Source organism: Delphinapterus leucas, unplaced genomic scaffold (assembly GCF_059928025.1).
Source record: "Delphinapterus leucas isolate spDelLeu-1000000601 "Yukka" unplaced genomic scaffold, BTC_Dleu_Yukka2 spDelLeu_asBTCV2_sq25, whole genome shotgun sequence".
Classification (NCBI taxonomy): Eukaryota; Metazoa; Chordata; class Mammalia; order Artiodactyla; family Monodontidae; genus Delphinapterus; species Delphinapterus leucas.
The window spans coordinates 14,094,140-14,118,712 of NW_028322234.1; the positions used below are offsets into that span (position 1 = coordinate 14,094,140).

At 46.8% G+C, this 24,573-nt stretch overlaps 1 protein-coding gene across 2 annotated transcripts in view; it reads right to left on the reverse strand.

Moving 5' to 3' along the window:
* Positions 1 to 696: 696 nt before the first annotated feature.
* VAV1 (vav guanine nucleotide exchange factor 1) overlaps positions 697 to 24,573 on the reverse strand; it is a 51,064-nt gene continuing 27,187 nt past the window's right edge. Inside the window, exons 2-27 of one of the 2 annotated variants that reach the window (XM_022557092.3) lie at positions 24,418 to 24,534; positions 23,855 to 23,913; positions 23,667 to 23,735; positions 23,316 to 23,424; positions 23,129 to 23,224; positions 21,881 to 21,949; positions 21,594 to 21,697; positions 20,892 to 20,991; positions 20,031 to 20,126; positions 19,744 to 19,812; positions 19,400 to 19,486; positions 19,223 to 19,308; positions 18,673 to 18,805; positions 18,266 to 18,375; positions 17,331 to 17,432; positions 17,004 to 17,101; positions 16,888 to 16,910; positions 16,666 to 16,711; positions 14,130 to 14,266; positions 13,740 to 13,805; positions 11,456 to 11,487; positions 7,399 to 7,515; positions 5,851 to 5,938; positions 4,290 to 4,404; positions 2,814 to 2,962; positions 697 to 1,003 (exon numbers count right to left, since the gene is read on the reverse strand). In XM_022557092.3, coding sequence (XP_022412800.1) covers positions 950 to 1,003; positions 2,814 to 2,962; positions 4,290 to 4,404; positions 5,851 to 5,938; positions 7,399 to 7,515; positions 11,456 to 11,487; positions 13,740 to 13,805; positions 14,130 to 14,266; positions 16,666 to 16,711; positions 16,888 to 16,910; positions 17,004 to 17,101; positions 17,331 to 17,432; positions 18,266 to 18,375; positions 18,673 to 18,805; positions 19,223 to 19,308; positions 19,400 to 19,486; positions 19,744 to 19,812; positions 20,031 to 20,126; positions 20,892 to 20,991; positions 21,594 to 21,697; positions 21,881 to 21,949; positions 23,129 to 23,224; positions 23,316 to 23,424; positions 23,667 to 23,735; positions 23,855 to 23,913; positions 24,418 to 24,534 — 2,331 coding nt within the window. In that variant the 3' untranslated portion in view covers positions 697 to 949. Of the gene's footprint in view, positions 1,004 to 2,813; positions 2,966 to 4,289; positions 4,405 to 5,850; positions 5,939 to 7,398; positions 7,516 to 11,455; positions 11,488 to 13,739; positions 13,806 to 14,129; positions 14,267 to 16,665; positions 16,712 to 16,887; positions 16,911 to 17,003; positions 17,102 to 17,330; positions 17,433 to 18,265; positions 18,376 to 18,672; positions 18,806 to 19,222; positions 19,309 to 19,399; positions 19,487 to 19,743; positions 19,813 to 20,030; positions 20,127 to 20,891; positions 20,992 to 21,593; positions 21,698 to 21,880; positions 21,950 to 23,128; positions 23,225 to 23,315; positions 23,425 to 23,666; positions 23,736 to 23,854; positions 23,914 to 24,417; positions 24,535 to 24,573 lie in introns of both variants that reach the window. The other variant, XM_022557091.3, reaches the window with a different exon arrangement.

Genomic DNA, 24,573 nt, shown 5'->3' on the forward strand with positions numbered 1-24,573 from the left:
TCCCAGATAGATTTTGCACCCCCAAATCCTTGTCTCAGGCTCTGCTTCTGGAGCAGCTCAACCTAAGACAGTGACTGTATAATTTATCATCCAAACCAGGACACTTTGGAGAATGAAAAGGATCGTGGTTAATAACTACACTAGGGCAATAGCCAGGACTGTCCCGGGGAAACCAGGATGTAGAGTCATTCCACTCAGCATTTAAGGGGAAACAGCCAGATGCGCTGCATGAGCCAAGAGGGATGTGGAAAATGCAGAGGCACCAAAGACGAAACAGAAGCAATTACGTCTCAGCAGGAGGCAGTGATGGAAGATAACCACCAAGAACCAGCAGTCTTTGCAACACTCCAGTGCCAAAGCCCCTGGAGTTGAAACATGACCTTGGAGAGAATTGACTCAGGAGACCCAGATTCAACTGAGATGAAGGTTTTTACCACTTAGCAGAACTGGAGAGGCTCCAAATAGTAATTATGTCCTATTACAGAAAAAAAAAATGAGAGTTCCATTTTTGTGATCTGGAATCTGTGAGCATAGAATTCTTTCCTGCCACGTGGGGGTCCCATTTCCTATTTCAGGTTTTCTTTTAAATGGCAGAGAAAGGTGATGGAGCCGGAAAGCAGGAATTAGTGAGGGGGCTTTTGTCTGTGTCCCAATGCCCTTTCCCATCTTTCCCTTCCCAGGTCTGACACAAGTCCATCCATTCATCATTTTATTAAAAGCAGTTGACTTGAGCCCTGCCTTCTCAAGGGGACCCAAGAGGAAATCAGTGTATTATAAATTAACCATGGCAGGGCATCATCCCAGGAGGCCTGCCAGCTGGACGCTAGCCCTCCACAGTCCATCCCGGACTCTCAGCCCGCCAGGAGCTTTCACAGCCCCAAGGCCCACTGCCTGCTCATCCCAGGCTCAGAGCCTAGAGTTTCTCATCGCTCTGGCAATGTGCCAAAGCTCAGCAGTACTCAGAATAATCCTCTTCCACATAGTTGGAGGGGAACCAGCCAACCTGGAAAGAGACAGGGGAGTGGTCAGGGCAGCCTCTGCACGTTCTCCCACTGTTCCTCGACACACCAGGAAGGTTCCCTCCTACCTCAGGGCCTTTGCACCTGCCATACCTTCTACCCCAGAAAGTACCTCCCCTAGATACACCCTCGGCTGACCACTCCCACCTCCTACAGTCCTTTACTTACATGTCACCTTATCAGTAAGGGCTTCCTAACCATCCTATTTAAAATTGCAAACCCCATCCACCCCAACAGTCCTTATCCCCACTTCCTGCTTTTCCATAACACTTTTCACCATCTAATTGATTATATATGTTACTTATTTATGGGCTTCTTGTCTGTTTCCCCTCCCTTCACTACAACAGGCCAGGGATTTTTGTCTGTCTTATCATCACTGAGTTCCAAAAGCCTAGAATAGTTCCTGGCACACAGTAGACACTTAATAAATATTTGTTGAAAATATGGATGGATGATGCAAGAGGGCGGAGATATGGGGATATATGTATATGTATAACTGATTCACTTTGTTATAAAGCAGAAACTAACACACCATTGTAAAGCAATTATACTCCAATAAAGATGTTAAAAAAAAGATGGATGGAATGATGGATGGATGGATGGATAGATGGATGGATGGAATGATGGATGGATGGATGGATAGATGGATGGATGAAATGATGGATGATGGATGGGTGGATGGAGGGAATGATGGATGGATGGAATAAAGGATGGATGGATGAAATAAAGGATGAATGGATGGATGGATGAATTCTTTACAGCCCAAACCTTCCTAAACATCCCAAAATCCCTCCTCAAGCCCTAACTGTTCTCTACCACGCACTAAATTTACCCTCCAAAGTTCCTAAAGCTGTCCACCTAAGCAATTATCTAGGTCACTTTCCACATGTTTCCCTCTGGTAGAATTGAAGCTTCTAACCAGTGTCTTTACCTGCATTCAACAAATATTTCTTGAGAAACCAATACAAGCAAGGCAGTATTCTAGAGGCTAGGAATTCATCAGCAGATGGAATAAAGAATACTTTCTGCCTTGTGAGACAAAAATAAGAGCCAGGCAGAAACTTTTTTGAGAAAATTTAAGTTCCCTCCTGAAAGTCCAAATTCAGGCAGACAAAAGAGCACAAAAGGCAAAAGCGGTTGGTCTCAGCTCTGCCTTTTCATGCATTCAATAAATATTGATTGACATACTATGTGACAATCAGTGTTGCAGGCACTGGTGATACTGCAGTGAACAAGATAGAAAAATCCCTCCCCTCGTGTTCCCCAAACATGCCAATCACCCTCTCACCCCAGGGCCTTTGCACGTGCTGGTTCCTCTGGAATACTTTCCCACACCTCCCACCACCCATGACTTGGCTGACTTAACTCATCCCTCAGTGATCAGCTTCGTCTCTCAGAAGGCGCCCTGACCTGCTCCCAGGATGAGCTGGGGGTTCCTTGGGGGCTCCCAAGGTGCCTTATGATTCCCCATCTCAATCTCAACCACTCACTGTTGTAACTGCATGGTTACAGGTCTGTGCTTCTCACCAAACTATGAGTTTCAGGAGGGCAGTGATTCTACTGTGCTCATTTTTGTCTCCTTGGCACCCAGCTAAATGCCCAACACATAGTAGGTGCTCGATAAATAAATGCAAGGCGCATAAATGAAATCTGTCCCTTCATCCCTTCCTACCAGGGAAGCCCTTCACACGAGCCCCTGCCCACTCACTCCACTCCATCATCCCGTAGAGCTTCACTAGAGCCAGCTCACCCCACACCCTTTCCCTGGGGCTGCCAAACTCCGCCCCAACTCACCCGGCCATAGATCTCCCCTCGCCACCAGCCCTGCTGCCCCTTCTTGTTAAGGATCTTGATGATGTCACCCTCTTTGAGGGACAGCTCTGATCGGTCCCGGGCGCAGAAGTCATAGCGGGCTTTGGCTGTGCCAAAATACTTGGTGCTCCCTGCTGTGTGGGAGAGAGCAGAAGTGGGAAAGGGCCCTGGAGCAGACACACACCTACCGTCTGGGGGCAGTGGGAGGACAATGCTCCAATAGACCAGGATGAAGAAGGGCTCCTCAATGCTTCCTTCCACTGAGTGTTGGGTGGCCTGTGTTCTGAGTGTACACAGCTGTCTTCCCAGAATCATCCTTCTAGCCCAACCAGCATCCAAACTTAGAAAGTAATACCAGTTATGATCTTTTAAATGTTACGTATATATTCATAGTGAAAGAAACAGAAGAGAGGTGTGGAAGTTCTCATTCTAGATAATATTAATTATACTAAAGAAGTCCAAGGGTTGAAAAAGAGAGGGAGAAAGATAAGAAAGGGAAAAACTTTCCAAGGTACAATATTAAGTGATATTGTAGACTATAAAATTAATTTGTAGTATTTCTGCAAATATGCTAAGATTGAACATCCAAATATCCACCGGGATGAATAAGTAACTTGCAGACAGATAGGAACATCTATTTGATTGGGTGATGAGAATAGGGATAATTTTGGTCTCAGTGTCTTAATGTTATGCTGGTGTTGCTTTTTCAAAAATATAACTTTTTAAGTGGTGAATTGTTATTTTATTGGTAAACATTTTAACAATAATTAATTTTAAAACCCCTCTTTAAAAATTTTTTGGACATGTATGTAAGAATTCAGAAACTCCACCACCCAGGCGACTTTTCTGAAAAACGTACTCCAAAAGGCACTCCAGAAAAATAAAATTCGAATCAGAATAAGAAATTTTAAAAATAAAGGGAAACACAGAAAACAAGAAATATAGACAGTCTGAATAGTTCTTGATATTGAATTTGCAAAGTGAAATGCAATGGTGAAGAAAAAATTCCTAAAATATAAGGTATGATTGTTTTCATTCATAGCAAACCGTAGCCTACATTCCAAATAACTTCAACAAACCAGGTGGGTAAGAGATACAAAGGAAAAGGAAAGAAAGAGCGTACTAAAGGTCTTGCCTTTCTGTGGGAGAAGGTTATTGATACTAATTCATGCCTGATATTGATACAAAAATAAAGGCTTAAAATGTGTAGGCGAGAACCCTTCTGGTTCCTAGTGTCTTCATCTTCCCAAATATGAAAGTAAACTCTTTCGTCCAAGTAAATGGATATGCAAATCTCTCAAGAGCAAAGGGACAAACTGGAGGTGGGAATTAGCTCAAGCTGTTTCACAGATAGGACTTTTCTATGCCCACAGGAAGGAATGTCCACGGCATCCCCAAACTTTCCCTCCACAATGGGAAGGAGCTGGCACAGCAGGTCCCCAGCTGGAGACAGCCTACCTGGTGGTTTGCTGATGGCTCTCCTCTCAGGCTCCTTGAATGGGAACTGCAGGGTGGTGTCCAGTGACTTGAAGCAGTCCTTCAGAGAATTCTGTTGGTAGAATTCTACAAGCTCCTGCAAAGAAAACAGCAGGACAGATGCTCTCTCAGAGGGCCAGCCCACAATGGGGACACAGCTGGAAGGAGCCACATCCAACTCCTCATGTGAAACAGGTCCTCCTTCTGGCCTCCCTGGCAAAAGACACCTTGAATGCTCCCCACGATGGGGAGCTCACTCTCTTCCTGGTCAGCCAGGACCATTTTATGGTGAAGAAATCACATTGCCTCAAGACAGTTCTCCTAACAGCCAGTTCATTTCATGATAAATTTACCAAATAATCAACTTGCCTGACGACCAGCTCACCAAAACCAACCCTCCGTGGGTGTCAAGAGCACTATTTTTACAAATAATTGTAATAATAATAAATGCTGTTTACTAAGTACCTACTGTGTGCTGGTCAGTGTGCAACCACACATCATCAAAAATGGGCTGTGTATTATTATAATAATTTTGTATCAATGTTCAACTTCCTGACTGTGATAATGATACAGCAGTGAGGCAAGAGAATGTCTTTGACAGTCGTGCTAAAATACTTATAGGAAGGATCATGATGCCCGCAAATTACTCCTAAATAGTGCAGAATAAATGTGTGAATGTGTGCGCAGAGAGAGAGAGGGAGACAGAGAAAGCAAAAGAGGAAGAATATTAACCATCAGTAAATCCAGGTGAAAGGTCCACAAATATTCATGACACTATTCCAGCAACATTTCAGTAATTTTTCAGAAATAAAAAATGGGGGCAGGCAAAATTTTCAGAGTAAAAAGTTTGGGGGCAAAATAGATTTGTGGAATGAGTGAACAGTCCCTAACCTTTTGGGCGGTCAAAGATCCATTCGAGGCTCAAGTGAAATTTGAGATACCTTCCTCCCCCCCAAAATTGCAAATATATGCAAATTTCTGGATTTTCTTTCAGAGGATTCAGAGGACCCTCAAGCATTCGCCGACCATGGGTAGGATCCATGTGCCTTAAACCAACGGGCTTAAGATGTCTAAAAGACAGCCCAAAATTATAGGGCACCAAACAGAAGCAAAAACACTGGAAAAGCATTTGGATTCTCTGTGAAATGGTCATTAAGCAGATTAGGCAGAGCTAAATCTTGACATCCGGCAAAAATAGGGGCTCTGCTATTCGGTGATACCAGATGAGGACTAAATCTCAGTTTCCTGCATGTGCGAAACGGGAACTCAGAGAGCGGGCTGAGCGGATGAAGTGCAGTCCTATCTATAACAGGTTTGGCACTCGGTAAGTGCTTTGTGAATGTTCACTGATGCTACTGTTGTTTTTGTTGTTATGATTCTTCTCCGTGTCGATGATTAGGGAAATGAGTTTAAAGCCAGTTGCTCCATCGTGCCTCTTGGAGGGGCTGTTCTGAATGTAGGAAAGGGGGTCCCAAGTTGGAGCTTCAGAGAGGGTCCTACCTAGATTCTGGAAGGCTGGGTTTAGGGATACATTGGCCCTTACCATAAGCCCCCGGAAAGCCTTCTTCTCTGTAATCCGGTACAGTCCTTCTGCTGTCATGATTTTAATATGCTTGACCTCAACATTATACCTGGAAGCAGGGAAAGAGAGCAAGACGGTCACTGGGTCCTGAGCCTGGGAATTCAGTCCCATCTCCTGTCGAGTCTCAGCCTCATGCTACACACCCCCAACCATGGAAGAAGCGTTCTTGGCTACTTCAGGGAGGGGGTGACCACTGGAGCCCAACAGGATCCCTTCCCTGGAGCCATTGCTTCTCTAAACCTTAATTTCTTGCTCCATATAACAGGAATCATCTTCCTTGACCCACGGGGTTGTTGAGAAGTCAAAAATACCTTATAAAGAAAGCACTGTTGTAGAGTAGATAGGATGAAATCTCCACTTCCACTAATATGAATGACCATAGAATCTAAAGGATGTGCGAGAAGGGATCCATTTCCACCAATATGGCGGACCACAGACTAGTAAGGAAGAGGCATGAATTGGCAGAACTGGTTCTGCCAATATGAAGAACTAGATAACCAAAAAAATCTCCTACTCAAAAAACCCCTAGAAATGCCGTGAAAAAAATGCTGAGCTCTCAAAAAAGTAAGGGAAATCACCAGAGGCCAAAAATGAGGATGAAACTTTAAAGTATATATATATTTTTTTTTTTTGGCCACGCTATGCAGCTTGGGGATCTTAGTTCCCCAACCAGGGATCGAACCCTGGCCCCCAGCAAGAGAAGCACAGAGTCCTAACCACTGGACAGCCAAGAAATTCCCGAGGAGCATATGTCTTAATCACATAGAAACATGAGATGAGTTACTGGATCCCTGTTGGGTAGAGAGTTGGCACTGAGACCCACCCACACCCATAAGGGTGGACTGTCAGAAAGCTACATCCTCAGGAAAAGAGGTGGTCTAGAAAAGCCCACCCATGAGCACAGCAGGGACCATGTGAAAGCTTGTCTCAGACCCAAAACAGAAAAGTCACCCTTGAGAATTCATAACCTCAGTCCTACCCTCTTATGGGTTTAGTATTTATTCTTAAACCACCTGTGTAGTCCGGGAAACTAAGGAATTAACCAAAAATATTTTAACCTGAAAAAGAAATGAACTTGTTGGTGATTCCCAACAGAAGCAAATGCAAAATCTCTGGGGACCCAGGCAGCAAAGATACCCACAGGGAAAGCCCCACTTAAAATCACAAGACCCAATGACAAAACCAACAAGGAAACAAGTCACCACAAGCAAGAAGGTGCACCCAACAAACAGCAAGGCAGGAAAGCCAGGGTCTGCAAGACTTGGGTCCAGACTGCATTTCTGCCTCTTCCTAGAGTATGCTAAATACCTCCTGGAGCCTCGCTTAAGAAGCGTTATCTCTTTCCTGTGGGTTGCCAGTCGAGTAAAAGAAATCAGAAAGATTAAAAACACCTAGGACCCTGCAGGAGCTCAATAAAAGATAACTGTCGTGACTGTACATCTTTCTTCTTCCCAAGCACCTGCAGTGCCCAGGTCACAAGGGGAGACAGGTCAGGAAAGGAGGAATTACTTAATGCTGATGGCAAATTCTGCAGCATCTTTCACCCTCTGTCGCACCAAAAACGTCCCGTCCGAGCGGTTGGTGAGGATGCTTTCTGCCGCGGCTCGCTCCATGGGGCCCGCGTACCTGTCGAGATACACCAAGGAGAAAGGTCCACACAGCCCCTATGTTGCCCTATTGAGGCTGCTTTTCCCCCCAACCCCTGTGATTTCTTTTTAAGTGAATGACAGCCTGGGTCTAGCAGCGCCCTTAGACACTATAAACCTTGGGGGAGGCATTGGCCAGAGTCCCGAAGTGGCAGTGGCCATTAGATATCTGTAAGTCACACCCAAGGTTTCACCCCTGGATTGCAGGAGACAACTCGGTCCTTTGGGTGTGACTGTGTCTCAGTGTGACACAATAAGAAATATATATTTGGTTTCTGTGCCCCCCATCCTTTCCTGGCACGTAACTCCTAAAAGCTTCGGAATCTCCGAAGTGATTACGTGTCTTTTTGTATGCTAATGAGATGACTGGAGGCTCTTTGATAGCCTCAGGATGGGGGCTGGTGGCCGGAAGAAACAACCCCACCCCTACATATGGGGAGAGAAGAGGGGCTGGAGGTTGAGTTCACTAATGGCCAGTGATTTAACCAATCTTGCCTACGTAATGATGCCTCAACCAAACCCCAACCAAATGGTTTTGGAGAGACTCCAGGTTGGTGAACACAGGGAGGTACGGGGAGGGTGCAAGCCCAGAGAGGGCGTGGAAGCTCCGCCCCCTTTCCCCATACCTTGCCCTGTGCATCTCTTCCATCTGACTGTTCCTGAGTTGAATCCTTTTATAATAAACTGGTAATCTAGTATGGAAACTGTTTCTCCAAGTTCTGTGAGTTTGTGTTAGCAAATTACCAAACCCAAGGAGGGGGTTGTGGGAACCCCCCATTTATAGCCGATGGGTCAGAAGTAGGGGTGGCCTGAGCTTGTGATTGGCATCTGAAGTGGGGGATTGTCTCGTGGGACTAAGCCCTTAACCTGTGGGATCTGATGCTAACTCCAGACAAACAGTGTCAGAATTGAATTGAATTGTAGGACACCCAAGCTGGTGTCTGGAGAACTGGAGAATCGTTTGATGTAGGAAGAAAATCCCACACATTTGGTTTTAGAATTGCTGAGACTGTGAGTATAGAAAAACAGTTGTTGGGTTTTCTTTCTTTTACTTGGAATTTGGCATGCCTGGACAGGTATTTACTGAGTGTCCACTGTCTGTCCATCTCTGTGGTCACCAGGACGGAAATAGGGTGAGGAGAGTGAAAGATAGCCTTAGGTACAAAATTTAAAGGGCAAGCCCCAAAACTCAGACATCAAGATAAATAATAACAAGTAAAATAAGTAGTATTTTAATGCAGTATTTTTAAAGTGCAAAAACATCCGTAAAAGGAATGAAGTACTGAAATATTCCACAATGTGGATGAACCTTGGAAACATGATGCTGAGAGAAGCCAGTCACATAAGGGCACGTACCGTATGATTCCATGTATATGACACATCGAGAACAGGCAAGCCCATAGAGACAGAACGTACATTAGTGATGGTCAAGGGCTGGGGGAAGGGGATGGGGGTGATTGTTAAGGTGACGGGGTTTCTTTTTGGGGGGTGATGAGAATGTTTTGGAGCTAGATAGAGGTGCTGCTTGCGCACCATTGTGAATGTACTCAATGCCATTAAATATATCGGGCTGGCCAAAAAGTTCGTTCGGGCCTTTCCATACGGGAAAACCTGAACGAATTTTTTGGCCAGCCCAAGAGACGTGAAAATAAATAAAGGTGTGACTATGACTATTTTATGCTGTAAATGTAAATATATAACATACATAACATATATTAATTATAGATAATATATAATTATATGTGATATATCAGTGTGGACATGAATATATTTATGGCATAAATTTAAATATAAACATAAAAAATATAACTATAGATAACACAATTATAAATAATATATAAATATGAATATGAATGTGTTTATGCTATAAATGTAAATGCATAACATATATATATTAATCATATACTATATAATTATAGATAATATATGTGGGACTATGCATACATTTGTGTCATAAATTTAAATATATAACATAAATAATGTATATGAACTATAGACAATACATTTATCATATAAAATATGAATTATTTATTATATATAAATACAAATATGTTTATGCTATAAATGTAAATATGTAAAAATATATATTAATTATATACTATATAATTACAGATAACATGTAAATGTGAATAGGACTATATAAGTGTGAATATAACATAAATAATGTATGTTAATTATACACAATATATAATATAGATAATATATAAATATGAATACAAATATATGCTATAAATATAAATATATAGCATAATATGCATTACTTTTATATAATACATAATTATATGATCTATAAATGTGAATATGTAATATAAACTTAAATATTAACATAAATGCCACTTTGGTTAATTTTATGTCATGTAAATTTCACCTCAATTTTAAAAATAAGTTCCAAAAAAATCTGTGGTGAGCAAAATGTCAAAATTTTAAATAAGGACAAGATCTGACTCCGCAGTTGCCCGATTCACCACAATTCACCTTTCCCTACTCCCAGCCCTATCATATCCTGTGTCTTTATTTACAGTTTTGGTATCTTGCTCATCGCAGATTTTTTTGCCTTCCGATTTTTTAAAATACTGCATTAAAATAGTATGGATCTCGATGCCTGAGTTTTTTCGCACCCCCTTAAATGTTGCACCCAAAGTCAGGGTCTCACTCTCCTCAATCCAGTTCCGGCCCTGGTGGTCTGGTGACAACATCTGGCAGGGCAGGGGCAGAGTGAGCACAGCCTCAGGTGACCACGGTTTAAATCCTGGCTCTGCCACCTAGCTGCTCTGTGACCTCGGGAACTGAGTTTGCTACTTTGAGCCCCAATTTCCTTTTCTGAAAAGAGGAGATAAAACTGCCCATCACAGAGGGACATTTTTGACAAACGGCCATAATGCAGTTGGTGCACCTCATACATGGTAGGCATTCACGACACGGGTGTGTTATCATGCCCTTTGTGTAATAAGGTCAGGCTTTGGAGTCAGCCAAGCTTGGGTTCGAATCCGACCTCCTTCACTTCCTCACTTTGTGATACTGAACAAATCACTTGTCCTCTCTGAGCCTCGGTTTCCTCCTTTGCAGAAAGAGAGTAAGAATAACACGTACTTCAAAGTGTTACTACCGGAATTGAATGTGTCCTTGAAGTGCTGACACACGGTCATAAAAACAGTACAATAGCATGTCCGAGTCTAAGATGCCAATGATTGTAAAATTCACTGTGGTTTCGTGGGCAATTACGAAATAAAAATTAACTACCCGTAAAATTAAGCAGAAGACCCAGACACCACTCATTGTAAGAGCCGTTCCAATGCCAGAGATGTTAAGACGTGGGGGAGAAAAATGTGTATTTTAGAATGCGTGAAATGCAGTCGTAACAACGAGTGCCAATAATAACAGATAACAAAGTGCTTTTTGTGTGCCAGGAGCAGAGCTAAGCACTTCATAGGCTCATGGAAACCGCCTAACAGCCTTATGAAGCAGACATTATTAATCTATTTTCCAGAGAGGAAAGCTGAAGCACAGAGAAGTTGAGTTACTGGCCAAAGGTCACAGGACTGGATAATATTGGAGTCAGGATCTGAACCCAGGTCAGTGGGCTCCAAAGCAACACTGAAAACCTCCATCCCTCACTGCTCTATCAGTAGTAGGTGCTTAAAAAAAAGGGGTGGGGGTGGGGATGGGGAGAGGGAACTGCCATCATATCATCACCATCATTTTCCTTCCGGTGAGAACATAATGTCCCAAAGTCAGGGAACTTCTTTTGTTTGTTCTCTCCTCAGCACCCCCCAGCATAGGGCTGGAGCCAGCAGTTAATGACCAAGGTTTGAAGAATGGATAACTGATTGGTTGGTAGCCCCCATCCCCACCCCAATGCCCAGCCCAGGCATCCACCCCAAAGCACCCCAAGTGAAAATTTAAAAAGTGGTTCTACTTACCAGAGATGAAGAGACAGGTCCTGAGGGGGACCCTGGGGACACAAAGACCAAGACTCAGGGCAAAGAGTCCAGCACGCAACAGGCTTCAGGGCACTACATTCATTCATTCATTCATTCATTTTTTCCACTATCATTTATTGGGGGCCTGTTATGTGCCGGGCACTGTGCGCTTCAGTGGAAATACAGTCCCAGAATCCAGGGGGAGAAATCGGTCCACCCTCAAATGAATCAGCTTTAAAGAGGCAGCTACATTTGTAGGCAGAAATTGGAGAGACGTTCAGATCTTGGCTTCCGAATGCCACGTTCCAATGAAAGGACCCAGGCTCCTTGGGAAAATGGTTGATTCCAAGATTGGGGCAGAAAAAGTACAAGAGAAGTCTGCTCTTGTGCTAGAAAGTAAGGAAGGGCTCAAAAAATGATGGGGACATGTCGAAAGGACAGAAGAGCCAGCCTGAAGGGGCTCCCATTGGTCAAGGGTGGGACAATTTAAAAATAAAAATCCAGGAACATTTCCTGAGATAGATGACACACAGATACATAGATAGACACATAGAAGATTGATTGATAGGTACATAGATACACAGATAAATACAAAGATGATTATTAGATAGATACATAGATGATTGATAGATACACAGATGGATACATAACGTAGATGATTGACTGATACACAGATACACAGATAAATACATAAATGATTATTAGATAGATACATAGATGATTGCTAGATACACAGATACAGATGGATACACAGATAGATACATAGATAGATGACTGATAGATACATAGGTACACAGATGATTGACAGATACATAGATACAAAGATGATTGATAGGTACATAGATGCATACTTATATAATACCTAGATATATAGATTAGAAGAGACAGTTCTTCTTTACAATAGAATATCTGCTAATAACTTCGCAGGAAAGGATGGAGTTGGAAATTCATAATGTAACTCCACAGTGGAGAAATGACCCCAAGCCAAAAAAAAAAAAACTCAAAGATATTTTTGGGAAAAGTATAAACATATACTCTGGATTACATAATATATAATGATTTATATTAAATATAATAATTTATATAATAGTATAATGTCCTTGTTGAATTTCATGTCTTTAAAAATCATGCTATGATTATACAAGAGAAGGTTCCTGTTCTTGGGAGATATTCAGAGATGAAGGAGAAATACGTCTGTAAACTTACTTTGAAGTATCTCAGGAAAAATAAATAATAGACATTTTTAAATAAATAAATTGTGCAGAGAAAGATGATAGAGCAAATGGGACAAAATGTTAACAGGTAGTGAATCTGAGTAAAGGATGTATGGAAGTTCTTTGCATTATTCTCAGGACTTTTCTGGAAGTCTGAAATTACATAAAATGAAAGGGATAAAAACGGGACTTTCCCTCTGCAGGCTCCTATGAGGTCTGTGAAGCAGGGTCATGAGGGAGGATAAGATTTGGGAAGAGTGGGGAAGATCTTAAGTCATCATCAGGAAGAGGGAATCAGGGGCTTCCCTGGTGGCACAGTGGTTAAGAACCTTCCTGCCAATGCAGGGACACGGGTTCGAGCCCTGATCCAGGAAGATCCCACATACTGCAGAGCAACTAAGCCTGTGAGCCACAACTACTGAGCCTGCACTTCTAGAGCCCGTGAGCCACAACTACTGAAGCCCTCGTGCCACAATTACTGAAGCCCGTGCGCCTAGAGACCGTGCTCCGCAACAAGAGAAGCCACCACAATGAGAAGCCCGCGCGCCACAATGAAGAGTAGCCCCCGCTCGCCGCAACTAGAGAAAGCCTGCGGGCAGCAATGAACACCCAACGCAGCCAAAAAGAAATAATAAATAAATTAATTTTTTTAAAGAAAGATGAGGGAATCAGGGGAGCGGGGAACAGGTGAAGAAGGACAGGGGCCGGGCAGAGTTGTGGGCAGGTCTGTTCCCAAAAGCTGGGCAAGGAGGCACGGGGTGGGGAGTGACCCTGTAGAGGACTCTATTCAGTGCCCCAGAAGGAAGGCAGGGGTTGGCCAAACTTCTAGACCCCTGCTTCTTCTCCTGATGATGGAGAGGATCTTCACACAAGAAAAAACAAAGAGAAAACGACTGGTCATCTTTCCCAGGGTGGCCCCCTCTCTGGGCTCAGTCATTGAGGTAGGGAGTGACCTGCCATGATGGGCGGCCCCCTCCTGATCTCAGGAGCGTCTCCCCAATGCTGCAGAGGGTCGTGGGACCCTCTCTGAACTCCCCTGCCCTCTCTCCAACCAGACTTGAGACACTCACATGCACGTAGGGCTTGACCCTGTTACAGGGAAACCAGCCAACTTCATTGGTAGACGTATTCCTGCCCTAAGAAGATGGGAGGGAAAGACGGACAGAGAAGTTACAGGCATCCAACATGTGTGTGTGTGTGTCCATCTTTCACCCAACGGCCACTCTGCTTGGCCATCTATCTCTCCATGGCCTGGATGCCCAGAGAGGTGTCAATCAGTATCAACTTCCTGGGAAGACCACCAGCTCAGAAGGGCCAGGCCAGCCCCAGAAATCCCCATAGACATCACTCTCCCCAGAGCAGCCATGTCCAGTTGTGCCATGATCCCATTCCCAAGGTCACCTACACCCTGACCCCAAGCTCAGGTCCTTCTCCATCACTCCCACAGCCCCAGCCTGTACCTCCCACCAGTTCTGTTCGGCTTCGGCCTTGGTGAGTTCCACAATGTCTCCAGGGCTGAGGCGTAGAAAAGGTCCAATGGCTCCAGGGGGTGGAGGCAGCCCATAGTACTCCTGGCACACCTCCATCTTGGGCAGGCCTGGAGGGGAGGGGAGGTGGTGATACAGAACGGCTGGTAGTCCGGGACTTTGAAACCTGAGTCTCACCACTCACCAAGATGGCGAAAATTAAAAAGACAGACAATAGCAATATCAAGTGGCGGCAAGGATGTGGATGGAGCAACTGGAAGTCACCTGGATTTCTGTATTCTATTTTTTTTTGCTTGAATAAGTTTTTAATATGAAAATATTTTGAATAATTTTTTTTGGCAAAAACAGGGAGGGTGGCCACCACCCCATAGCCCATTCCTACATGGCCGTAGGAATCCACTTTGGAAAACTATTTGGCTGTATCCACTAAAGCTAATTCCACTCCTGATGTATCACCAAGAGAAATGAAAACATAGGTCCCAAAGAGTCATAGCCAAGAATGTTTACAGCAGCTCTCTTCACAAGAGCCAGAAAAATTGGCAACAAACCCAATGTCCTCAAGAAGATGGATAAACACAGCACAAAATACAATAAGCAGCGAAAAAGAACAAATGACTGCTTCAGGCAACCGCCTCATATGCAGTAACTGAGTCCATGCTGTACAAGTTCATATGGATGAAGTTCAAGGGCAGGCAAAACTAATCTATGATGACAGAGGTCAGACAGTGGTTCCCTCTGGGAGGCAGGATGGACTATAGCAGTGAGTATGACCCACACCATCCAGTAAAACTTTCTGCGATGATGGAAATGTTCTATACATTAATCTGAATGGTGGTTACATGGGTGGAAATTCAGTGAGCCATACATTTAAGATTTATTCATTTTATACACCTTATGGTATGTATTTTCTATCTCAATAGAAATATTTCAAAAAAACAAAACACAGAAATATTTCCATCTCAATAGAAAATTATATATATATATATAATGGATATGAGCAAGTGTATATATGTGTACATATATACGAACATATATGTATTGGCTATGTTTAACTATATATATATAGAGAGAGAGAGAGACTCACATATACTCATATATATTTCCTCCTGTTGAGGACATTTGAGTTGTTTCTAATTTTTGACTATTACAAATAAGACTGATGTATCTATATCTAGCTGTAGATATAGAACTACAGCTAGATATCTATGTATCAGGATAGATAGATAGATAGATAGATAGATAGATAGATAGATGATAGATAGATCGACCTGAAACTGAATCTTTACACTGATTCTGTACGACTGTGAGCAAAGAGTTTATTTTTCTTGGCCACACCAAGTTCTTTAACAATGCCTTGCCGTCCTGCTTCCTAGCCTTCGCACATGCTGTTCCCTCTGCCTGGAACACTCCTGCCTCCTCGTCAGTCTGACTACTCCTTATCCCTCAAGTGTCCACTTTAATGCCACCTCCACTGAGAAGCCTTCCCCGAAGGCTCAGATTCATCAGGTCCCCCGGTTGAATGTTCTGGAAAACCCTCTACTTCGCGCACCTCAACTGCAATGACTTAGCCAAAGTCTGTCTCCTGCTACCAGCCTGGGAGCTTTGGAAGGACAGGAAGCACACTGTTTTTAGTCACCATTTGCCCCAGACAATATATACAGTAGATGCTGAATAAAAATCACCCATCACGACTGTGATCCCACAAACATCATTAATATATACCAAAATCCAGCCTTTCCCCACTGCCATTGGGATGAAAAGAATGCTGGCTTGGCCAAACTCTGCATCCCCTGCAACAATCCAGTTGGACTACACTTTGCTGAAACTACTCCATTATGATAAGATTTTGTGATACAGAATCAGTACGAGAAGGGATGAGGTATGCCCAGCCAGCTAAGACTACAGATGGAGTTTGTCAGTGAGAAAAAAAAGGGGGGGGGGCGGGGGGCAGTGAATAATAAAAGTGAATGGGAGGGGGTGGAGGGATAAATTGGGAATTTGGGGTTAATGGATACACACTACTATATATAAAATAAACAACAAGAACCTACTGTATAGCACAGGGACCTATATTCAATATCTTATATTACTGGATCAATATAGTAATAAACTATAATGGAAAAGAATCTGAATATATATAGATATATATAGATATATATATATAGATATATAAATGAATCACTTTGCTGTACACCTGAATCATTGTAAATCAACTATACTTCAGTTTAAAAAGTACGTATATACATTAAAATGTGAATGGGAGAGAAAGAGCATCTTAACAAGGATTTCTGTGTTCCGTGCATCCCCTTCACAGTGTTTGAGCAAAGCTAGTAAAGAATTTGAGTTCATTATTTACAAATTCCTTTGGGGTTTCTAGGACTGGAACAAATGCTTTATAAGCAGGGCATTATGTGGTCATTAATATAATTGTTGAGATCTGCCCCTGGGCCAGCATCACTGAGGCAGATTAGATTTATTTCTGCCCCCACAGCGCCCCCTTCTGACTCACCCAGCTCATTCCTCTTTTTGTCTTGAGCCCGCCGATGTGGCTTATCCTGGAGGAAGAGACCAAGACAGCAAGTATCGCTACCTGTGCCCAGCCTGAGGGCTCCTCAGCTCTTATCTGAGCACCCAGCAAAGAGCCATGCCCATTGCCAAGGGCTCCCGGGTCCTGCCTTCCCTACCCACCCCCCTGATTTTCCACGCACAGAAAGGAGCATGGGGGTCTTACCTTCTTCATAGTTCCTGCAAAATCTATAAGAGGGTAAAGGAAATACTAGTTAGAATGGGAACCCCCCACCCTCCATGCAGAAGCAAGCCCACCTCCCAACTTCAGTCTCCTGGTACCTTGCCCGTGTCGACCACATGGAGGGACCCTCCCCAGACACTCCTTGTGTGCAGGTGCACGGCACCGCTGGCAACGGTAGCCCTGATAGAAAGTGCCTCTGGGATGCAGGGAGAAGATAAAGAAGAGAGTCAGTGATGTTGAATGAACACAGCCAATCGTTTTACCAACAACATAAAGGGCCCCTTTGTGTTCTTTTTAGAGCAGGACAGAGATGGAGAAGCTAAAGGTCAAAGGAGGGCCTCCCCCCTCCCAACTCAGGGCCATGACAGCCAAAGAGGAAGAGCCAACCCAGCCCAGGACCCAGGTCCATCCTCCCAGACTCCCACCTCAGCAGCATCTGGCAAGCCTTGCAGGACGTGGTGTCCTCAAAGGAAAACATCTGAAAGTCATGCCCATTGGCAGTGGCGTTCTCGGGGTAGATGTTGGAGCTGGTGAGGGAACGGAACATGGATGGAACAGGATTCAGCCATAAAAGGGAATGGAGTACCAACACACGCTGCAGTGCGGATGGATGAAGACTTCATTCTTTTTCATGGCTGAATACTATTCCATTGCATGGATATGCCCTGTTGTATTTGTCCATCCATCCATTGATGGACGTTTGCATTGTTGCCACCTTTTGGCTGTTGTGAATAGTGCTGCAATGAACATGGGTGAAGACAGAAAGCGGATTAGTGGTTGCCAGGGGCTGGGAGCAAGGGAAATGGGGAGTGATCACTTAATGGTTGCAGGGTCTCCTTTGGGGTGGATGAAAATGTTCTGGAACTGGATAGAGGTGATGGTCGCACATTGTGAATGTACTAAATGCCATTGAAATGTACACTTTAAAATGGCTAAAAAATAATAAATAAAATAAAATGGCTATGTTTGGGGAACTCTCTGCTGGTCCAGTGGTTAGGAGTCCGTGCTTTCACTGCCAAGGGCCTGGGTTCGATCCCTGTGGGGGAACTAAGATCCCACCAGCCGCGCAGCACAGCCAAAAAAAAAAAAGTCTAAGTTTTTGTTATGTGAATTTCACCTCAAGAAAAAGAAGGAGGAGGAAGGATTTTCAGGCTGGTGACTGAAGCTTACGAAGACTTGGCATTCTGGTGATGCACACAGCCTTCAAAGACTGTCCCTCTCATTTCCCAGATGAGGAAACTGAGATTCAGAGTGGTCCCATGGCAGAGATGAGACGACAGCACAGAATTGCCTCCCAGATCCTGCACCCAAATGCTACAGTCCTCTGGGGATAGAAAGATGGAGGAGGAGGGTGTCTTACATGGCCATCTCGAACTGCTCCAACCACTTCTTCTTCAGTTCTCGTGTCTTGAAGAACAGCTCATAGCCCTGAGCACCTTGGTCCTCAATCAGGAGGAACATGTGAGTCCACTGCAGGGAAGCAGGGTTGAAAATGAAGGCACCTGCTCGGAAGAGGGTGGGACCACACGCCCATTGACCCTACCACTGTGGGGAGAAAAGGGTCAAGCCAACTACAGCCTGTCTGCTCCCAGGAGAGCCATGCATGGGTTAACATTGCAAAGGGCTGCCCAGGAGAAGCAAATACACATTCACAAATCTAAAATCACACAACACACGCACTGGCATTCCAAAGGCCAAGTGGAGAGCTCAAGCGGCATTGAGGCTCCCCAGCACTGAGGTTCCCCAGTTACAGCCTCCAAGCCTCACCTTCTTGTTGTCCCGCTCTCCGGAGGAGTCATCTCTAACCTGGAAGCTGTGCAGGTTCACAAAGTCCTTGAGGTCGTAGGTGTCTCCTCGGCGCTTACAGATGAGCAGAGCTTTGTCGAGCAGGAAGGCGTACCTGGAAGCAGCTGGGTCAGGTGCCCCTGTCGGGCTCCTCCTTAAGTCCCCACCAGCTCTCTGCCTGATCCCCTCCCACCTTCTGGGCCCCCACCCTGCTGTCCATCTAGGATTCCTGCCCTTTTCCTCCTCTGTGACCAACTTGGCCATGCCTACCTCACCCACGTGATCCTTACAGGTCCTGCCACCTGTCGTTCTTGGCTCCTCCCACGCATCCATGCTGGCTCTGCCCCGCCTCTCCATCTAGGCTCCACCCACTGGTCTGTGTGGCCTCACCCACCTGTCTATCTAGAAATAGGGCCAAGCCCCTGTCCAGACTTCACTCCAGATCCGTGTTGGCTCTGTCCACCTGCCTAACTAGTAGCCTGGCCCCGCCCCTGTCCAGGCTCCACCCCAGATACGTGCTGGCTCCGCCCACCTGTCCATCTTGGAGCGCCGCTCCACAGAAGTGATCTTGAGCTCGCCATCGATCTTGGGTCGGCCATAGTGGGCCAGAGACTGGTCCTACACAGCAAACGGAGTGTCCGGTAAGGGGCCACGCAGGATACCAAACCCCCTCCCCACGTGGCCACGGCCCTGGCCATGCCCGCCTCACCAGGTTCTCGATGGACAGTTGGAAGTTGGTGATCTGCCTCAGCGTCTCGTTGTCACGCTTGACCTCGTTCACGCACTGTGCCAGGTCCTGGGGGTGGGAGAGGGGTGAGCCTGGGCCCCCCCCCACCTGGCCGGAGACAGGGGGTCAGCCCCCAGCAGCGGATGGCAGAAGGATGTCACTGTCCCCAAGGGGGACGCTGCGAATAACTCACTCGGCGGAGAGGTGTGTCCCCGTGCGGTGGAGGCAGGGGTGGCCCGTGGGTATGACCGTGCCTGGATGGTACTCACTGACTTGAATGCGTATGTGTCTGTGTGTCCCCGTCACCACTGTGTGTGACCACTCACCCTCATGGCATCCAGGGCCAGCCGCAAGTTCTCCTTCTCCGTTGCGTCCTGCGTGTGTTTCACCAGCTCCTGCGTGACCCACACAGACGTATATCACCCGGGGCCTCTGCCCTCTCATCCTGGGGAGCCTTCCAAACAAGCCTGGCCCACCAGCTCCTTCTTCCTCTTTCTGCTGTCCCTAGAGGCATGGCCCCAATGACCCCACCCAGAGAGGGGAGCCCAGCCCCTAGGAGCCCTTGCAGCGAGGTCGATGTACCAAACCCATGCCTGGGCGCGCCCTTGGGCACCTGGAGAAGGAGGTGATATTTGAGGACCCGCTGCATGGGCACCATTAGCAAGTCCCGTAAGGTGAACCTCCCGTTGTTCGCTCGCTGAGAACATTCCTGGGAGATTGGAGAAAGAGGTGAGTGAGAAGAGGTAGAGGCAGGTGGGGATTTTTATAGAACGTGAAGGTTCATCTTTCCCCCAAGGAAATAAGGAAGAATGTCACGGGGTGAGGGGTGGTTTAAGACCCAGCTGGAAGGCTGCCTGGGGAAGAGGTCCAGGATTCCTCAGCTGAGGGGGGCTGGAGAGGGGGAGATCGACAGGTCTGGAGGGTCCCCACTGTGGAGACCAAAGAAGCTGATGGATGGCACACACAAGCCATTCCTCAGCATCCCTGCCCCGTCTGTGCTCCCACTAGACACACGGGTCACGGTGGGGTTCAGTCCAGGATCAGTGCTCAGCCCAGGATCAGGACTTGGCTGGGATCGGGGTTCTGTGTGAAGTTGGGGTTCAGCCCAGACTTGGGGCACAGCCAGGGTTGGAGCTCTGGCTGGGGTTCAGTGTGCCCTCAGAGTTCAGATCAGGGTCAGAACCTCAGCCTGGCATCAGGGCTCAGCCCAGAGTCAGGGTTTAGCTGGGGTTAGGGCGCAGCATTCTGGTCCATCTCCTCCTGGTCCATTTCTCCCAGTTGGCTAGTCAGTACCACCCTCCCCAAACCTTCAGCGGGCCAACTTCTGGCTGGGCTGCAACAGAAAGGGATGCCATCTCCAGCTCGGTTTCCTTTCTACTGCCCCTGGAGCCTGGGAAGGAGTGGGAGACACACACACGCACACACACACACATACACACACACACACACACAAAGATGTAGCCCATCCCCCCACCTCCAGCTTCATCTGCACATCCTCCCGGGCTGTAGCCACACGGTCCAGGTGCTTGCTGGCTGACTCCACCTGGCTGCAGTAGCGGCCATAGATGAGGAACCTGCGGGAAGAGGACAGGTGGCCGGAGAATGGCAGCTGGCACCAAGGTCAGGCAGATCTGGGTGTCAGTCCCAGCCCCACCTCTTCCCAGCTGCATGACGATGAGCCTCAGTCTCCCTGTCTGTAAAATGGTCGTAACAATGGCACGCCACACACACACACACACACACACACACACACGTGGGGTTATTATAGCATTAAATGAGATAAAGCACAAGAAGCTCTTATCAGAGCACCTGGTGTATCGTCTCTGCTCAATGTTCATTTATTTAATAAGCATTTATTGATCACCTACTGTGTGCCAAGCCCCATGTTAAGCATCAATTTACTCGATCCTCACCACAACCCCAGGAGATATGTTCCTGGATCACACTGATTTTATAGATGTGGAAGTAGAAGCACAGAGAGGTTAAGTGACTTTCCAATGCCACACAGCTCTCAAGAGGAAGAGCTGGGAATTTAACCAGAGATGGGCAGCCCCTTGCCCATGAGCAAAGAAGGAAAAGCCCTCTCTGTCCAGTGGTCTATGAGGGTAGGGCCTCCCAAATGCCCACTCAGGGCAGGGTGACCTCCAGAGGTCTGGGCTGGCCAGCTGGGTCTCACCTCTCCTTGTATTTTATGAAGACCTGGTAGAGGGTGGGTGCACTGGGGTTGGCCAGGGCTTCCTTCATCTCCTTTAGGAAGTGGGTATGCACGCGAAGCAGGTCCTACTCGGAGAGAGGCGTAAGGGCTGGGGCGGGAACCTGGGGCTCGGGATGCCGGGTGGGAGAAGGGTCATCCACCCACCCTATGTCATTCATCTTCCACCCCCCACACTCCAGGGACAGGCGAAGCCAGTAGACCATCCCCACTGGACAGAAGTCCGGGAGGGCGGGAATTGGTCAGTTCACCTCAATGTTGATGAAGATGATCTCAACGTCTTGGGGTTTAAGGAACCGCTGCAAGGGCTTCATAAAATGCTGTGGGGGGGGTGGGGGAGACAAGGATGAAGGATGAAGGAGTCCCAGAGAGACGGGGAGGAGGAGACAGAGACGGAAAGGGACGAACAGAAACACAGAGACTGAGCGAGAGAGAGAAACGTGTAGAGAGAAAGAGACAGAGGCAAGGAAACAGAAAAGGAGAGAAAACAGAGATGGGAAAAAAGTCCACACGAAAACCTGTACAAGATTGTTCAGAGCAGAATTAGTCATCATAGCCCCAAAGTGGACACAACCCAGATGTCTGTCAATGGATGAATGAATAACAAAATGTGGTCCATCTATGAAAAGGAGTGAAGCACTGACACACGCTACAATGTGGATGAACCTTGAAAACATGTTGTTCAGTGAGAGAAGCAAGACACAAAACACCACATAGTGTATGAGTCCATTTAAATGAAATGTCTAGAATAAGTAAATCCATAGAGACAGAAAGTAGATTAGTGGTTGCCAGGGGCTGGGGAGAATGGGGATTTAAGGGGTGGTGGCTAAGGGATATGGGTTTTCTTTGGGGGATGATGAAAATGTTCTAAAGTTGGGAATTCCCTGGCGGTCCAGTGGTTAGGACTCCGCACTCTCACTGCCGAGGGCCCGGGTTCAATCCCTGGTCGGGGAACTAAAGCCCCACAAGCCGCGCAGTGCAGGCCCCCGCCCACTCCCCACCAAAAAAAAAAAAAAGAAAGAAAAAAATGTTCTAAAATTAAGCAGTGGTACACAACATTGTAAATCAACTGTACTTCAATAAAAATGTTAAAATAAACTGTGGTGACGGTTTTACACCCTTGTGAATATACCAAAAAACATTAAATTATAGATGTTAAATGGGTGAAATGTATGGTATATTGATTAAATCTCAATCAAACGGTTAAGAAAAGAGGTGGCCAAAGGACAAAGAGGAACTAGAGAGTGAGAGACAGTAACAGAGATAGACGGACAGAGATGAGGATACAGGAAAAGATAGAGACAGGGATAAACAGACACAGAAGGAGAGAGAGATAAACAGAGGAAGAAGTAGGGAGAGACACAGAAGGACCAGAGACGAGGAGAGACAGAGAAATACAAAGCAGTGGGGACAGGTAAGAGCCCCAGGCCCGCAAGGGACGGATGACGCCTCTCCGCTCCGCGCATGCGCATGGCAGGGGCGGGGACTGAGCATCGCACCTGTTGGATGGAGCCCAGCGTGTCCGTGTACTTCTCTTCCGTCTGCTGGATCTCCCGCAGACAGCAGCACCGCTTGTCATACTCTGTCATCTTGGGCTGAGAGCGGAGAGGAGAGGCCGGTGTTGGGGTGTCCAGGGCCGCGCCCCACCCATACGCCTGCCCCGCCCGGCCCTGCTCTCCCACACACCGGCATGGGCACCGGCTCTGTGCGCATGAGGTCCTCGTACACCTCGTCGCCCTCGGCCTCCTCGTTCTCCACGCAGTCGTACAGGTCCTCATCGTCCTCCACCGTGTCGCTGCGGAGGCGGAGTCAGGCAGGGCCAGGGGCTTCCCCCAGACCAGGGACCCTTCTGATCCCCTGGGGCAGGGTCCCGTCCCCTCAGACCCCCTGGGGCAGAGCCATGTCCCCTCAGACACTCAGAGCAGGATGCTGATCCCCTCATACCCCAGGGCAGGGTCTTGGTCCCCTCAGACTCCCCAGGGCAAGGTCCTGTTCCCTCAGACACCCCGGGGCAGGGTCGTGGTCCCAGACACTCACTCGATCTGGTCGGACAGGCCACTGTAGATGTCCTCATCACCCACACTCTCCTCCTCAGTGGGGAAAGGCCTGGGGGAGCCAGGATGGTGTGAGCCAGAGGCCAGAGGGCCAGGTGGGGAGGGAGCTTCCAGGAGGAGGAGTATTGGGGCCAAATGGGTCCAGAGCTGTCGGCTCAGATAGTTACTCACATGATCCCCTTGTTCTGGGCAATTGGGGTCCAGGACAGAGCGGACAGAGTGTAGATGACCTGTGACAAGGGCCGAGGCTGCTCAGCAAGCCCCTTACCCACCCACATGCCAGAACACAGCCTCCAAGCACCTGACCTTGAGGTTAGATCCCATGCCCCTGGGAGCCTAATTTGGGATTTTCCCACCTTCCCATTCCCCGACATCAGCATGTCAGCATTCCTTTAACTGAGCACCCACCACTTGAACCCCTTGCTCTAGTCAATCCTCATAATCACTCAGAGAGGATGGAGTGATATTACTTCCAAGTTAGACAAGGGACTTAAGGCTCAGAGAGGCGTGGCCACATATCAGAGGTCACACAGCAATTGGTGGAGCAAGGACTCAAACTCAGTTCCACATGTCCTAAGCCAGGCTCTTTGCACCTGGTGTACAGTTTGGTCTGGCCCATCAGTCCTTCCCCAGTAGCCTTGGGCTTGCCCAGTGTAGACGTTCATGGAAATGAATTGAAACCCAATCTTTGGGCTCTCAGTGTCCAGCTCACAGGCAGCTCAGTCCCAGCTCACCTTCCCGAAATCCTGCACATCAAAGAGGTCAAAGGCCTCAAAGAGCTCACTCCGCTTGAGGCCAAACTTCTCATAGCAGGTAGACAAGAAGGTGCGAATATTCTTGAGGCACAGGAACTGTGGAGAGATAGATGAGAATGGACAAAACATAATGGG